Source organism: Mauremys mutica, chromosome 3, assembly GCF_020497125.1.
Source record: "Mauremys mutica isolate MM-2020 ecotype Southern chromosome 3, ASM2049712v1, whole genome shotgun sequence".
NCBI classification, from domain to species: domain Eukaryota; kingdom Metazoa; phylum Chordata; order Testudines; family Geoemydidae; genus Mauremys; species Mauremys mutica.
The window spans coordinates 195,446,539-195,462,771 of NC_059074.1; the positions used below are offsets into that span (position 1 = coordinate 195,446,539).

At 42.1% G+C, this 16,233-nt stretch overlaps 1 protein-coding gene across 8 annotated transcripts in view; it reads left to right on the plus strand.

Annotated features, from left to right (window-relative positions):
* VPS54 (VPS54 subunit of GARP complex) overlaps positions 1-16,233 on the plus strand; it is a 75,881-nt gene that overhangs the window by 33,102 nt on the left and 26,546 nt on the right. For all 8 annotated transcript variants that reach the window (XM_045008359.1, XM_045008366.1, XM_045008363.1 and 5 more), the window contains 4 exons: positions 561-946; positions 10,956-11,082; positions 12,603-12,710; positions 16,119-16,174. In XM_045008359.1, coding sequence (XP_044864294.1) covers positions 561-946; positions 10,956-11,082; positions 12,603-12,710; positions 16,119-16,174 — 677 coding nt within the window. The remainder of the gene's footprint in view (positions 1-560; positions 947-10,955; positions 11,083-12,602; positions 12,711-16,118; positions 16,175-16,233) is intronic.

A 16,233-nucleotide genomic window follows, 5' to 3' on the forward strand; every position in this document is an offset into this window, starting at 1 on the left:
GTGGCTGCTGGGTCCTGAGCACCCACTCTTTTTTTTTCCCATGGGTGATCCAGCACCAGAGCACCCATAAAGTCGGCGCCTATGTTGTTGGAGGTCCCCACCATGGTGTAGCAGCCTTAGTGCATGATAGAGTTAAATACATGTGCTATTCTCATTTCCAGTACCCAGCACGCCCTCTCAGCTAGTCGCTATAATGTAGGGGAGTTACTGTCTGATCTCTGAGGTACAAAGCCTTGGGTAGGTTTGTTTAATTGCTTGCTTTTCGGCAAGCAGGACTTCACAAGCATGATTTCACCAGGAAGGAGATGCACTAGCTCAACCTTCCCAATGCTTTTTGAACTCACTAACAAAACTGGGTAGTTATTCATTTGCCACCATGACAACAGCTTTTAATCCAGTGTTATAGTGGCCACAGTCAGCTGATCATTATAGAACAAAGAAATGTACTTGTAGAAATAATTTAAAATTGTACCCACAAAATGCATTTTAGTGCTTTTGTAGTGTGATATATTTGCCAGGTGTTACAACATATGGTTGTTGTTTTTTCTCTCTCTCTCAAGCTGAGCCATTATCTGGATATTGTGGAAGTAAATATTGCTCATCAAATTTCTCTACGCTCAGAAGCATTTTTTCATGCAATGACCTCTCAGCATGAATTGCAGGACTACCTCAGGAAAACCTCCCAGGCTGTAAAAATACTTCGAGATAAAATCGCCCAAATTGATAAAGTAATGTGTGAAGGATCTCTTCAGGTTTTAAGACTATCACTCACCAGAAATAACTGTGTGAAAGCGTACAATAAACTGAAGTTAATGGCTACTGTACACCAAACGCAGCCTACAGTGCAGCTGCTGTTGTCCACCTCTGAATTTGTTGGCGCTTTGGACTTAATAGCAACAACGCAGGAGGTACTTCAGCAGGAACTTCAGGGCATTCACAGTTTCCGGTAGGTGACGTTCACAAAACCATTGGAAGTAATAAAATGACGTATAAATCATGTTGAATAATGTCAAGCAGTTATGTTATTCTAAGAACACAAGACCATACTGGGTCAGGCCAAATGTCCATATAGCAAAGAGTTCCACAGACTGACTGTGCATTGTGTGAAGAAATGCGTCCTTTTGTTTGTTTTAAGCCTGCTGCCTATTAATTTCATTTGGTGACCTCTAGTTCTTGTGCTATGAGGAGGAGTAAATAACACTTCCTTATTCACTTTCTCCACACCAGTCATGATTTTATAGACCTCAGTCATATCTCCCCTTAGCCGCCTCTTTTCCAAGCTGAAAAGTCCCAGTCTGTCCTCATATGGCAGCCATTCCATACCCCTAATAATTTTTGTTGCCCTTTTCTGAACCTTTTCCAATTCCAATATATCTTTTTTGAGATGGGGCGACCACATCTGCACACAGTATTCAACATGTGAAAGTACCATGGATTTATATACAGGCAATATGGTATTTCATGCCTTATTATCTATTCCTTTCTTAATGATTCCCAACATTCTGTTTGCTTTTTTGACTGCTGCTGCACAGAGTGGATGTTTTCAGAGAACTATCCACAATGATTCATAGATCTCTTTCTTGAGCGGTAACAGCTAATTTAGACCCCACCATTTTATATGTTTAGTTGGAATTATGTTTTCCAATGTGCATTACTTTGCATTTATCAGCATTGAATTTCATCTGCCATTTTGTTGCCCAGTCACCCAGTTTTGAGAGATCCTTTTGTAGCTCTTCGCAGTCTGCCTGGGACTAAATTTTGTATACTTAAACTGAATCTGCTCTTATTCCTGTTCGTCCTTGGGTAACACCATTTAGAAAAATACTATATAATTACTCTGTAGGGTAACTGATCAGTGGAGTCCATAAATGAGTGGTGAGTGTATATTTGGGAGAAGGATTTTTTAAGGGACTTGAATATCTATATGCTTTGTATTACAAAAAGGGGCCCCAATCAGAACAGAAGTTGAATTATACTGGGTGCTGTATGACATACAGAGACACAATCTCTATCCTGTATCAGAGGGGTAGCCGTGTTAGTCTGGATCTGTAAAAGCAGCAAAGAGTCCTGTGGCACCTTATAGACGAACAGACGTTTTGGAGCATGAGCTTTCGTGGGTGAATACCCACTTTGTCGGATGCATGTAGTGGAAATTTCCAGGGGCAGGTATATATATGCAAGATATATCTATCCTAGGTCTAGGTCTATCCTGACCTGCATAAGAAATGTCAGTATAATAGGATGCCTTTCAGAATATGACATGTCTAAAGAATATTTCCTGTGATATATATGATAAATGAGTTCATCTAATAAAACTGTATAATGTACAAAGTTACCATTTTGGTGGAATGTAACCAGAAATAATCTACACTAAATTTGTACTGAAATTGAATAGTGTCAGCCAGAGTGCTGGGATTCTATATATTGAGATCCATACCTTTATAGTTTTTCCTAATGATGCAGTTCCTATATTTTGGAGTTTCTGGGTGTCTGATTTGCATAATAGCTGTATGTTATTACTAAGGCTGTGAGTCTTTCATGGAAGTCACAGATTCCGTGACTTTCCGGGACCTCCGGGACTTCCATGGCTGGTGCGGCTGACCCCAGGGCCGCCCGAGCAGCTGGGGCGACCCTAGGGCCAGCCACACCAGCCGCTGCTCCGGCAGCCCCAGGCAACTGCCCCAGAGCAGTAGTACGGGAGCAGCAGCGGCACCCCAGGCCGCCCCTTACCCAGAGGAGCAGCAGCGGGGCCTTGGGCTCCCCCCACCCAGGAGCAGCAGCGGCGGTTGCAGGGCCCCGGGCTACCCCCCACGCCAGGAGCAGCAGCGACCACCGGAGCACCTCCCCCACATCAGCACCTAAGATTTAGTTAGGGGATTTTTAGTAAAAGTCACGGCCGTGACTTTTTGGTTATTGCCCTTGACCTTTTACTAAAAATACCTGTGAGTAAATTGTAACCTTAGTTATTACTCAGTAACTGTACTCTGAATATGCAAAACTCTCTACTCCGGCTACTGTAATCCCTCTGCTCTGATTTGCTCCTCTACTCAGAATGTACTCTGAGCCCTAACACTGTCTTAACATGTTTTTTTGGGGAGGGGCGGCGGGGAATTTTCGATAGCATTTTGTCTTTATTCATCTTTACGCAGTTTCTCTACATGTGTATAAATAATTTGCTATTTATACAGAGAGTACTTAGAATCGTCTGGAAAAATGCATCTAGATTTAGAATAGTTGTAACTTTTATCTCATACTCTCACCTAGGAAAATTTCGATGTCTGATGTTTACATGTGATGTAATTCTCCCTTAATATTGGTGAGGTCATAGATCAGGGTTTTTTTTTATTGCAGTATATTTTTTATTGAGCTGTTTGTTATTCCTGAATATCTGTTGAAGATGGAAGTGATTTCACTGTTAAGGTCCAGAGTGCGTCAGAAATAGCAGTGAAGGTGATGTGGAGGGGCTAAAAATGCTGGAAACTTCCCCTTTACCTGGCATTTCTGTTTTTGGGGTGCGCGGGTTGGTTATGCCCAGGGGTGCAAGTGGAATCCATTTCTTACCAATATGGGGTTGGGGGCAGCACAGGGGGCACGTGATCCTCCACGTGACTCCTCCCCAGCCCAGGGTCCCCACACTCTCCTGTCCCCTTACCTGGGGAGAGGGGGCTCTGTCCTCCTGAAGCTGCACCGGAGATTTCGGAATGGCAGAGGCGAACGGAGCAGAACATGGGGCCATCAGGCAGCCCCACGCCCGCAGCTCCTCTGGCATGACTCTACCACCCCAGCCCTTCCACACAGGGTCTCCTCCGTCTGTACCACTACAGCCCTGTCGGAGGACAGGGCTGCGGGTGGCACAGCCATGCCGGAGTTGCTGCCGGTGTGGAGCCGCCTGGTGGCCCCATGTTCTGCTCCTTTCCCTGCTGTGGTTCCCGGGAGAGCCCTGTGGCTGTACTGCCCCCAGTCCCGGACCCCTAGCCCTGTCCTCCAGCGGCGGCCAGCACATCCCTTGACCCACGCCGCTTCCCACCTCCCCCATTGGCCTGGAGCGGCAAACCGCGGTCAGCGGGAGCCACGATCAACCGAACCTGCGGACGCGGCAGGTAAACAAACCGGCCCGGCCCACCAGGGTGCTTACCCTGGTGAGCTGTGTGCCAAAGGTTGCCGATCTCTGAGCTAATACATTGTCGTTTTGTTTACCTGGAGCATCTGCAGGCATGGAGCCCTTCAGCTCCCTGTGGCCGCAGTTCGCCGTTCCCAGCCAATGGGAGCTGCGGGAAATGGTGCGCCATTTCCCGCAGCTCCCATTGGCTGGGAACAGCAAACCGTGGCTATAGGGAGTTGAGGGGCTCCATGCCTGCAGATGCTTCAAGTAAACAAAACGTCCTGACCCGCCAGCGGCTTACCCTGACAGTCTGGGAGCCAAAGTTTTCCAACCCTGAAATATAGGGTCGGCTTATGAAAGGGTCATATGGTTTTTGCTATTTTTACCTATCCATTTTGGGGGGTCAGCTTATAAACGAACGGGCTAATGAATGATTTTATACATTAATCGCACTGTTAAATAGTAGAATACCAATTGAAATTTATTAAATATTTTGGATGTTTTTCTACATTTTCAACTATATTGATTTCTATTACAACACAGAATAGAAAGTGTGCACTTCTCACTTTATATTATTTTTATTACAAATATTTGCACTGTAAAAATGATAAACAAAAGAAATAGTATTTTTCAATTCACCTCATACAAGTACCATAATGCAGTCTCTTTATCGTGAAAGTGTAACTTACAAATGTACAATTTTTTTTGTTATGTAACTACCCTCAAAAACAAAACAATGTAAAACTTTAGAGCCTACAAGTCCACTCAGTCCTACTTCTTGTCCAGTCAATCTCTAAGACAAACAAGTTTGTTTACATTGACAGGAGATACTGCTGCCTGCTTCTTCTTTACAATGTCACCTGAAAGTGAGAACGGGCATTCACATGGCACTTTGGTAGCTGGTGTTGCAAGGTATTTATGTGCCAGATATGCTAAACATTTGTATGCTCCTTTGTGCTTTGGCCACTATTCCAGAGGAAATGCTCCCATGCTGATGATACTCGTTTGAAAAAAAAAGCGTTAATTAACTTTGTTACTGAACTCTTTTGTGGGAGAATTGTATGTCTCCTGTTCTGTTTTATCCGCATTCTGCCATATATTTCATGTTATAGCAATCTCAGATGATGACCCAGCAAATGTTCGTTTTAAGAACACTTTCACAGCAGATTTGACAAAAGGCAAACAAGGTACCAGTCTGAGATTTCTAAAAATAGCTATAGCACTCGACTCAAGGTTTAAGAATCTGAAGTGCTGTCAAGAATCTGAGAGGGACGAAGTGTGGAGCATACTTTCAGAAGTTTAAAAGAGCAACACTCAGATGTGAAAACTACAGAACCTGAGCCACCAAAAAATAAAATCAACCTTCTGCTAGTGGCATCTGACTCAGATGATGAAAATGAACATGCGTCGGTCCTCTCTGCTTTGGATCGTTATTGAGCAGAACCTGTCATCAGCATGGACACATGCCCTCTGGAATGGTGATTGAAGTATGAATGGACATATGAATCTTTAGCGCATCTGGCATGTAAATATCTTGTGACGCTGGCTACAACAGTTCCATGTGAACACCTGTTCTCACTTTTGGGTGACATTGTAAATAAGAAGCAGTCAGCATTATCTCCTGCAAATTGTAACCAAACTTGTTTGTCTGAGTGATTGCCTGAAGTAGAACTGAGTGGACGTGTAGGATCTCAAGTTTTACATTGTTTTATTTTTGAATGTAGTTATTTTTGTACATAATTCTACATTTGTAAGTTCAACTTTCATGATAGAGATTGCACTACAGTACTTGTATTAGGTGAATTGAAAAATACTATTTATTTTGTTTTTTACAGTGCAAATATTTGTAATAAAGATAAATATAAAGTGAGCACTGTACACTTTGTAGTCTGTGTTGTAATTTAAATCAATATATTTGAAAATGTAGAAAACATCCAAAATATTTAAATAAATGGTATTCCATTATTGTTTAACAGTGCGATTAATCGCAATTAATTTTTTTAATCACTTGACAGCCCTAGGTTTTTTTTAGGTAAGGGAAATACAATAGATCTGATATACCTGAATTTCAGTAAAGGATTTGACATGGGAAATTTTAGTTATATTAGAGAAGATGGGGTGTAGTACAAGATTTGTAGGCTGGAAGGACAGTCAGGGTCCAGACATCCCAAGGGGAGAACAGAAGGTTTAACCCCAAAATAAGCAGTTAAACCAATTGATGTGTTATTGTACTTTAAAATATATCAGATAAAGTCCGTTATGAAAGCTTGCAGTGTTCTGAATTTGATGGTCATTAGAGATATGTATACAGACCATGGTTATGATTTTATGTAATTGTACATATAGAAATGTCAGCTCCACCTCAGAACAGAGCAGCGAGCTGTCAGGCAGGGAGGGACACCTCCCAAGCCATTTGTTTACACAAAACCAACTTCAAGTAACTATTCATTGGCCAGGCCAAGAAAGGACAATGGTAGACTATTAGAATTAATGAAAAGAGATTGAAATGACTCAAAATTGAAAAAAACATCCTGTTTCCTGAACATTTAAGTCAAGAGGGAATTTCCCTGCTCTGAATAACCATGAGTCACCATGGACTGAGGCTATGTCTACACTACAAATTACTTCAGAATAATTTACGTCACTCAGGGGTGTGAATAATCACATCCTTAAGCAACATAAGTTATACCAACCTAAACACCTGTGTGGCCAGTGCTATGTGGGTGGGAGAACTTCTTCCATTGGCATAGCTACCACCTCTTACAGAGGCGGGAGTTATTTCCAGTCGGCTGAGTGTCTTCACCAGAAGTGCTACAGCGGCGCACCTGCATTGGTGCAGCTGTACTGCTGTAGTGTAGACAGCCTAAGAGAAGTGGAAGAGGGGTGACAGAACCCTGAGGTACAACCTGGAACTGTGGGACCACTGTGCTCCCTTAACTCTCCAGCCTCGGCTGTCTCTTACAATGCTATGGTAGTGAGAAGCAGCAAACCACTCCGGGTGCTGTTATCACTCAGCCAACAACATGCAGAGACATACCCAGCTAAGCTGTCCAAGCCACTCATGAACTGTACACAGGGAGACACCAACAAATTCCACTCAGACCCAGCTTTGCAGCTGAGAAATTTACCATCTTAAACTGCTCAAAACCCTCTTAAATAATGCAAGCTCGTTAATTAGTTTGCCACTTCATCAAAGGATAGTGGACATGCACCAGCCTTTGTAATCTGAGCAGATCCCCCAAGTACTTAGGACTCATGGTTAAAATTAAACATTAAAATAAGTTTATTCACTACAGAAAGATAGATTTTAATGATTATAAGGGGCAGGCATAAAGGTCAAAGATGGTTACATAAGAAAAAAAGTAAATGCATTCTAAATCCTAAATTTTATCAGACTAAGCAAGAATTGAATCAAGCATTTTTTTGGCACCCTGCTAGGCATTGTAAGCAGTTCAAAGTTCTTAATGCACTGGCTGAATTCCCTGCTCAACCTGGAACCAATCTCCCCAGTTCAGTGTCTTTTTTCCCCCCAAACATTCTTGTTGGCTTCAGAGTAGGTCAGGGAGGAGAGAGAGGTGGACTCATGATGCCACTGTCCCTTATTTTATACACTCAGTTCATGTGCCTGGAAAAATACTGGCTCAGACATGGAGTCAAGTATCAAATATCCTGAGGCCTTGCTGAATCACTCAGTTAAGCAATCCCCGTTGGGTGGCATCGAGCAACTGTCTCTTATTGAATTGTAAATCTCTTGTTTATAATTCCCCTGGTGGTCAGTGATTGGGGATGGTTGCTCAACACCCATCTAGGTGTGGGTCATCTCCTTTGTTGCCACTGGAGAGCTATCTGTGAGCGTCTCCCAGACTGACAACATATTTCAATAACAACCATAGAACAAAATCTCATAACTCCATATACAATGATGACGTACATGTTTTGACAGAACAATAAATTTCAGCAAATCATGACTTTTCATATGATACCTAACAAGGCATTCTTTATACAAAATATCATAACCATATACATGTGGTGAATATGGGGGTTACAGGGTGCTATTTTGAGGTACAGTATGTCATGGAGGTGGGGGAGGAAAAAGCCTTTTAAAAGCAGGCTTGGAACAGGTGTTTTTTTTAATCCAGAATCTGAGGGACAGTCTGTAGGTGGGAGGCTGACTGAACGCTGAATTTTCTGTATAGCTAGGGAGTACTCTGGGATATGATGTTAAGGCGATCAGTAGCTCTTATTAGAAAAGGGCTTTTATCTAATATGAAAGTGTAAAACCTGAGGTTGTGTCTTTATAGAGTTTTTTGGTATAACTTGTATGTGTATGTTTTTCCTTACTCTTCCATCTTTGAATCTATGGTTTTTCTAGTAAGTAACCTTTTTATTTTTATCCCAAGCAGGTCTCTGTTGTGAAAACTGTGTGGAATGTGTATGTCAAGTGTGCTGGTATCTGTGGGGGCTGGTATCTGTGGGGGCTGGTTTCAAGACTTCAGGGGGTGACAAAACAGATGGGAAAAGTCTGAGGGTCTGTCAGTTTAGAATTCAGGCAGAACATATTTGGGGAGACTTCGGACTAGAGGGCTGTTGGTGTCAAGTTTTAGAGAGTAACTGGGCTTAGAGCTGGAGTGACACCTTATTCTTGTGGGTTGGCTTCTGGTTGCAGGGATCTGAACCATAGCTGCACAGCACAAAGGCCCCAGTGTTACAGGGCAGGTGGTGACAGAATTCCTTACTTGTCTGGGTGGACCCCAAAACATCATAGGTGGGTAAGGAACTGGCTAACGGGGAGATGGCAACGGGTTGTGCGGAAAGGTGAACTATTGGACTGGCTGGACATTACTAGTGGAGTTATTCAAGGGTCAGTCTTGGGACCAATCTTTTTCAATAATTGTATTAATGAACTTGGCACAAAAAGTAGGAATATGCTAATGAAATTTGCTGATGAGGCAAAGTTGGGAGGCATCATCCATACAGAGGAGGATCTGAATATCATACAGGAAGAACTGCATGACCTTGAAGACTGGAGTGACAGAAATGGGTTTAAAATTAATAATACAGAGTGCAAGGTCATGCAGTTGGGATCTGATAATAAGCCTTTCTGCTATAAACAGGGGGCTCAGAGGAGGAGAGGTACCTGAATGTGCTGGTGACTATGACTGTGAGCCATCAGTGTGATGTGGCTGTGAAAAAAGGCAAATGTAATCGATTATAGGATGCATCAGGTGAGGCATTTCCAGTAGAGAGAGAGAAGTATTAATGCCATTCTACAAGGCACTGCTAGGACCTCATTTGGAATACTGCATACAGTTAAGCTCACCCATGTTCAAGAAAGATGAATTCAAACTGGAACAGGTTCAGAGGATGAATAAGGGATGAATAAGGGAATGCAGTGCCTATCTTTTGAGAGGAGACTGAAAGAGCTTGGTGTGCTTAGCCACTCAAAACCCAGGCTGAGAGGTGCTATGATTGTTTTCTTTAAATACATTGGGGATAAACACCAAGAGGGTGAAGAGCTATTTAAACTAAAGGACAGTGTTGGTGTAAGAACAAATTGGTATAAATTGGCCATGAACAAATTCAGGATGGAAATTAGAAGAAGGTTTCTAACCATCAGAGAGGTGAGATTTTTGGAACACCCCTCCCATTAGGAGCCATTAGGGGGCAAACAATTAGTTTTAAAAGAGCTGGACAAGATTGAGTGGGATTGTATGATGGGGTTGCCTGTGATGGTGGGGCACAGGGCTCTGGAGCCCTGGGGGGTCTCTCCTGGTTCATATCTGATTATCTTAAATCTCATGCTTCATGGTTTCAACTGATCACCTGCAGGGGTCGGGAGGGAGGGTTATTTGCTTCTTATGAAACATCAGAGATGGCTACAGCTGGAGGTGGAACTCTGGATGGGGTGAGCCTGTTCTCTTAGGTGGAATAGAGCATTCTCTCTCAGGGGGTTGGTACTTGCTCATGTGCTCAGGGTCTCCCAGTTCAGATTGGAGTGATTTTTTTGCCTTCCTTTGCAGCACAAGGTGCAGATCACTTTGCCATGATCAGTTAGGTATACCTCAAATAATAAATTCCCTGCCATTGCGTGGGCCTTGGCCATTGGTGCACCTTGGTCCCTCCTGTTCTCTGCCTGTGGCACATAATAGTTTAGTCTCTGGAGGGCTGATCTAATTCCGATTGTTGGGCTTAGTGTGCAACTGCTGGGTGGTGTTGGTGGCCTGTGATGTACAGAAAGTCAGGCCACATGATCTGCTGGTCCCTTCGGGTCTTAAACTCTGATGCTGTTTATAGAAGCACTATAATAGTGGCAGCTTGAAAATCCTTGTACTCTATGAAAGCCACTCTGTCTCTGAAAGCTATTTCTATAGCTCACTCGTATGAATTTACTCTTCCATGTTTGTATGAACTACTTAAATGTTTGAAATTAATGCACTTCAAGACTGAATGCTTGAGGCACTGGAATAACAGTGAAACAGTCATTCTTCCTTAAAGACCAAGACCTTGATACTACTAAATACCAAGTATCCTCAACTTCTGTTAGCTTCAGTGGGAGATTGAGGTGGTCAGCACTTCATAGGATGAAACCCCACAAGGGGTCTTATCTCCTTTGATGCAAATTCTTAACCTCCATTCTATTATTTATTTTTTGCTTCAAGGGGAAAATACACACTCAAATGCATCATTTCAGTTAGTCTAAAACATGAAAGTGTTGAACCTAACATTAAGCCTGAGTTGATTTCATAGAAAGTATTCACTGTGTGGCTGTTTTCCTTGGTCTTGAACTAATAATTAATTTGCAGGTTTTTCTGATTATTTAGCTTATAGCTCAATCACTGTTTTTCTTAAACAGGCATCTTGGATCACAGCTTTGTGAGTTAGAAAAACTCATAGATAAAATGATGATTGCAGAGTTTTCTACTTATGCTCGTAGTGATTTAAATAGACCATTTGAAGAGGACTGTCATATTCTAGAAGAGGTATGTTTCTTATAGAAAGTAGAAGCCACCTGACTAGTATAACATTTTTCATCTTCAGAGCACTTTATAAGTACACCTCTACCCCGATATAACGCGACCCGATATAACACGAATTCGGATATAACACGGTAAAGCAGTGCTCTGGGGGGATGAGGGGCTGCGTGCCCTGGCGGATCAAATCAGGTTAGATATAATGCGGTTTCACCTATAACGCGCTAAGATTTTTTGGCTCCCAAGGACAGCGTTATATCGGGGTAGAGGTGTACTAACATTCATCCTCTCATTGCCACTATTGCAACATTATCATTTTATACCATTTTTCTTTTAGTTCAAATTTCTCCTTACCCTTTTTTTGTTTTGAATAATAACATTTTCCTGTTTCTTGTGCCTAAATCCACAGAATTTTAGTCTAATCACGTTTTTCCTTTAAAAATAAATTTATTGATTTTTTAAAAATGTTGGCAGTTTAGTCCTGACCCATGCTACAACTGAATGTATAACTCTTGAAATAGTACAGAAAAGCATGTGTTCTCATACCTTGTAGTTAGTGAAAATACAGTAAGCAGTGAATAGATGATCATGTATATTATTCTCATTCTATCTTCCTTATGATTTTATCTTGTTTATGGATAATTGTTTGAAACGTATTGCTTGCTGCAAGTTTAGTCACAGAGCTGTAAAATATTTTTTGCACTGTGTATTCTTAATTTACTTTTAAGACCTTTGAGGTTAAGCTATCATGATCAGTATCCTTCTGGCCACTTTTAACTAACTACAGCCGGGTCTTCACTAAAAAATTAGGTTGGAAGGAATTTTCCCCCGGGTCAGATTGGCAGAGACCCTGGGGTTTGGGGTTTTTTTGGCTGTTCTTTGCAGCATGGGGCATGGGTCACTTGCAGGTTTAAACTAGTGTAAATTATGGTTCTCTGTAACTTGAAGTCTTTAAACCAGGATTTGAGGACTTCAGTAACTCAGCCAGAGGTTAGGGGTCTATTACAGGAGTGGGTGGGTGAGGTTCTGTGGCCTGCAATGTGCAGGAGGTCAGACTAAATGATCATCATGGTCCCTTCTGACTTTAAAGTCTATGAGTCTGTGAGACCCAGCAGTGTTACTCAGGGGTATGAAAAATCCACACCCTTGAGCAACATAGTTAAGCCAATCTTAATCCAGGTGTAGACAGTGCTAGGTCGACAGAAGAATTCTTCAGTCAATCTAGCTACCACCTCTCTGGGAGGTGGATTAACTACAGCAATGGGAGCCACCCTCCTCTTGTGGTAGTGAGTGTCTACACTGAAGTGCTACAGTGGTACAACTGCGGTGGTTGAAGTATGGACATAGCCTAAAAGTAATCCCTCTCAGTCTCATGCGTGGCAAGGCATGGTCCAAACATAGGATGTTTAGTTTTGAGCACTAGCCATCGGGTCATTCCATACACTCTGCCTTTTGATACATGAATACGTTTTTACTATTGTATGTTTTAAGTATCTTTCCTCTCCCTGCCCCTTTGGTGTTTTTAATAGGAAAGACTTGTCTCACTAGTATTTGGACTTTTAAAACAAAGAAAGCTCAATTTTTTTGAAATATATGGTGATGAAATGATTATTACAGCAAAGAACATAATTAAACAGGTAAGCAAATCACTTCTAGCTTATCTCAAAGACTTGCCCATCTTTCAGAAATATTTTTGTTTCAGTTGTTATGAATGTATTTAATTTAACTTCATAACATCAGATTTTCTCTTATTGTGAAAAGTTGTACTTTAAAAAGATAATAATTAATCCTGTTGTATTAGTGACCTCATATCTGTAGATCTGTTTTCCTGATGGCCTTCCCCAGCCATTGTGTGGCATCAGTGTAGAGGAAGAACACATCTTTCTCTGTGCATTGGTATATAGACACTTATCTTCACCTTTCTCTGCCTGCTGTGAGTTAGTTTGATTTTTTCTTTCTCCATTAGCCTGTAACTTTCCCAGGTAAGACGGCTACGCAATTCCATTTAGTTTCAACAAGACTAGTATCTATTTGCAATTTTACAGAAATAGGACGAGAACCATAAAATAAAGCTTATTAACACACACACTTCCCTGGACACTTGAACATCTTAGGGACAATCCTGCATTTGTAGGGAGGAGGGCTAGATGATATCCATCTGCTGAAATTCTGTGACATTTAATACATAAATATTCCTTGCCTGGATTGTCGTGGTCGGGACAGACAAAGTCAGTGTACTGAGCTAGCCCTTCAGTAAAGGAGCTGGGTTCTCACCAGCCCAGGAAAGAACCAATGCCATACGCAAGACTGTTTCAGACCTTTGCCTCAGGGCACACAAAATTCATGTGGAACACCAAAACAACGCAATTCCCCTGCCCAGCCTGGACTGCAGTCCCCAGAGGCCTTTCACTTGCCTTTCTCAGTTGTCATGTCCCCTTGGTAACAAACAACATATAATACAAGTTCGGCTATAAATTTCTGCCAGATAGTGTGTCATCGTGTTACACACACGGGGAGTGGGTAATCTGGAAATATCTTTTAAACCATTGTTTTCCCACTCCGTTTCCCTCTCTTGTATTTGGATCATGTTTACATGTTGCATATTTCTTGTAGACCCTTACAGATAAAGGTTACTCCTGGGGGAATTCTGAGCCAAAAAATCAAAAATTCTGCACACAATATTTTAAAATTCTGTGTATTTTTTGTCAAAATAACGCAATAGAATCCAGCTGGTTTCCATTATTTTTGTAGTTTATTTAAACTACAATACAATGGATTGAGAGTGGGAGTGGGGAGCATTGGGGGAAATCACCAAACCCCCTCTGTCTAATAGTAATGTAGCCAGTATTGACCATTTACTTCTAGTTATTAGTCAATGGATATATGCATCTATATGCTCAGTGTTACATCATAGGCAACTGAAGAGCAAGTGAGGGCTGGGGACTCAAACTCACAGTTTATACTGGCTACTGACCATCTCTGGAAAGGTCAGTAGCAAACAGTTCCTGGAGCACATTTTGATAGGAAATTTTTTCAGTCCAAAAATGTAGACGAGTTCTAATCACTAAAGCACCACAAGCATTTATAAGGCCATACTGTCCTTTACACCATTCTGGCAATGTAAAAGGAGTGTAAAATGTAAATGTAAAATGTTTTACACCTGTTTTATACTCCTCGGGGAATTCAATAAGAACAATGGGAACAATTCACTAAGCAGGCAGTCTGCTACATTCTCCTCTGCCTGAGGGAACAGTCTGCCCCATGCCTACCACTACAGAAACACCCCAAAGCCCTGCCCTTCCATGCCGAGCGTGCCGCAACAGCAAGTGAGAGGGACAGAGTGTCTCTCTCCATGCACAACTACCCAGACATACACACCCCAGCGGTGATTTACATCTCTACTGGCTGCTCTGGGTGTCCAAACCGACCTGCCTGCACTGCCAGGGAGTTGGCAAAAGACCATTCTTGTGGTTTCCCTTTGCTTCCTGTCAGAAGTAATTTTTCTGTGGGGAAGCAAAGAAATCTGCACGGGCCGTGAATTCTCTGCACGCACAGTGACGCAGAACTCTCCCAAGAGTAAACGTTTTTTCCGCAAAGAAGGAATACTGTTCTCCACCCGTCTTCCATATGTGTCCATCCTAGGGTGACCAGATGTCCCGATATTTAGGTGTTTGTCCCGCGTCCTGCAATTTGTCCTGATATTTCGCTCCGCCGGCAGTATTCGCCTTTTTTTTTTCCTCCACCGGCAGACCCCCCCCCCCCCCCCATGTGTCCCGATATTTTCTCCCTCTCATCTTGTCACCCTAGTCCAGCCACACTCCCCTTTATAGGGCTACCCACTTGCACTCACACTTGTAGTACTTTGTGACCATGCAAATAGAGGAACAAAGGTGTAGACCCCTAGCATTCAGCATAGTTCACGAAGAAGAAATGTATCCTTAAGAACAGGGGTTCTCAAACTAGGGGTCGGGACCCCTCAGGGGGTCGCGAGCTGTCAACCTCCACCCCAAGCCCCGCTTGCCTCCAGCATATATAATGGTGTTAAATATATTAAACAGTGTGTTTAATTTATTAGGGGATCGCACTCAGAGGCTTGCAATCTGAAAGGGGTCGCCAGTAAAAAAGTTTGAGACCCACTGCTTAAGAACCATCTGTGCAGAACACCAGTTATTAATATCACCAATATTTAAACAACAGGACACCATCCGGCACCACTGTGGTTTATAGAAATCCACTTACAGGACAAATGAGTTCATATGCTGTTGAATCATCTCGCGCATCTGAGCAATTCTTGATCACATTGGAGAAAATCTCTAGTTTAGTCTAAGTGGAGTTGCTTTGTTTCTAGGTTTAACAAAACAGTAATATCAAAGATGCCTCAATAAACTATCTCTAAAACAATGGAAAAGTTTGGAATGAAAATTGATTTTGGAGAGCTAGAAATTTGACTGACTGGCCATTTTCTTTCCAGCCACTCTTCAGCTGGAGGATGTTTTGTAGTGGTAATGGACCTCGAGGATGAGGATATAATGTAGTAGGAAATAAGGATGTGGGGAAACTTTCTGGGCTGAGATCGATACGGACAGTCCCTTGGGGAATCTGTTTTGTACCCACAGCCCACTTCTTACAGTAATGCCATCACAGTACTGTTCTTCACATTGTTCGTTTTTATGAATCCTCTGTTTAAATACAAAAAAAATCTTCATCCCAAACAAAATATTCAAATAATTGGGCATTTTGTGGGCCTCAATTTTTGGGGGCCCAACTTGAGGCACTTTTAAAGGAGCTTGATTTTCAGAAAGTGCTCAGAGAAAATCAGGCCCCTTTAAGGTGTGACAAGTTGGGCATCCAAAATCACTAGTCCTTTTTTAAAATCTTGGGTCCCATATTTTGCAATTAAAAGAAAAAGGCTGTAAGAATGTAAAATGATCCAAATGCCTGTCTCTCTCTCTTCTTTTTTCTTGTTTAACTTGAGGTTCTTTTAAATTATGAAACTCAGCGGGTTGGAAAGACGCTAAGACACTTTTTTTTCTTAAACCTCACAGTGTGTGGTTAGCACGGTATCGCAGATAGAAGAGATAGATACAGAAGTTGTCGTTAAGTAAGTATATGCCATGGGTTTGTTGTGGCAGGTTGGATGGGGAATGTGTGCTTTAACAC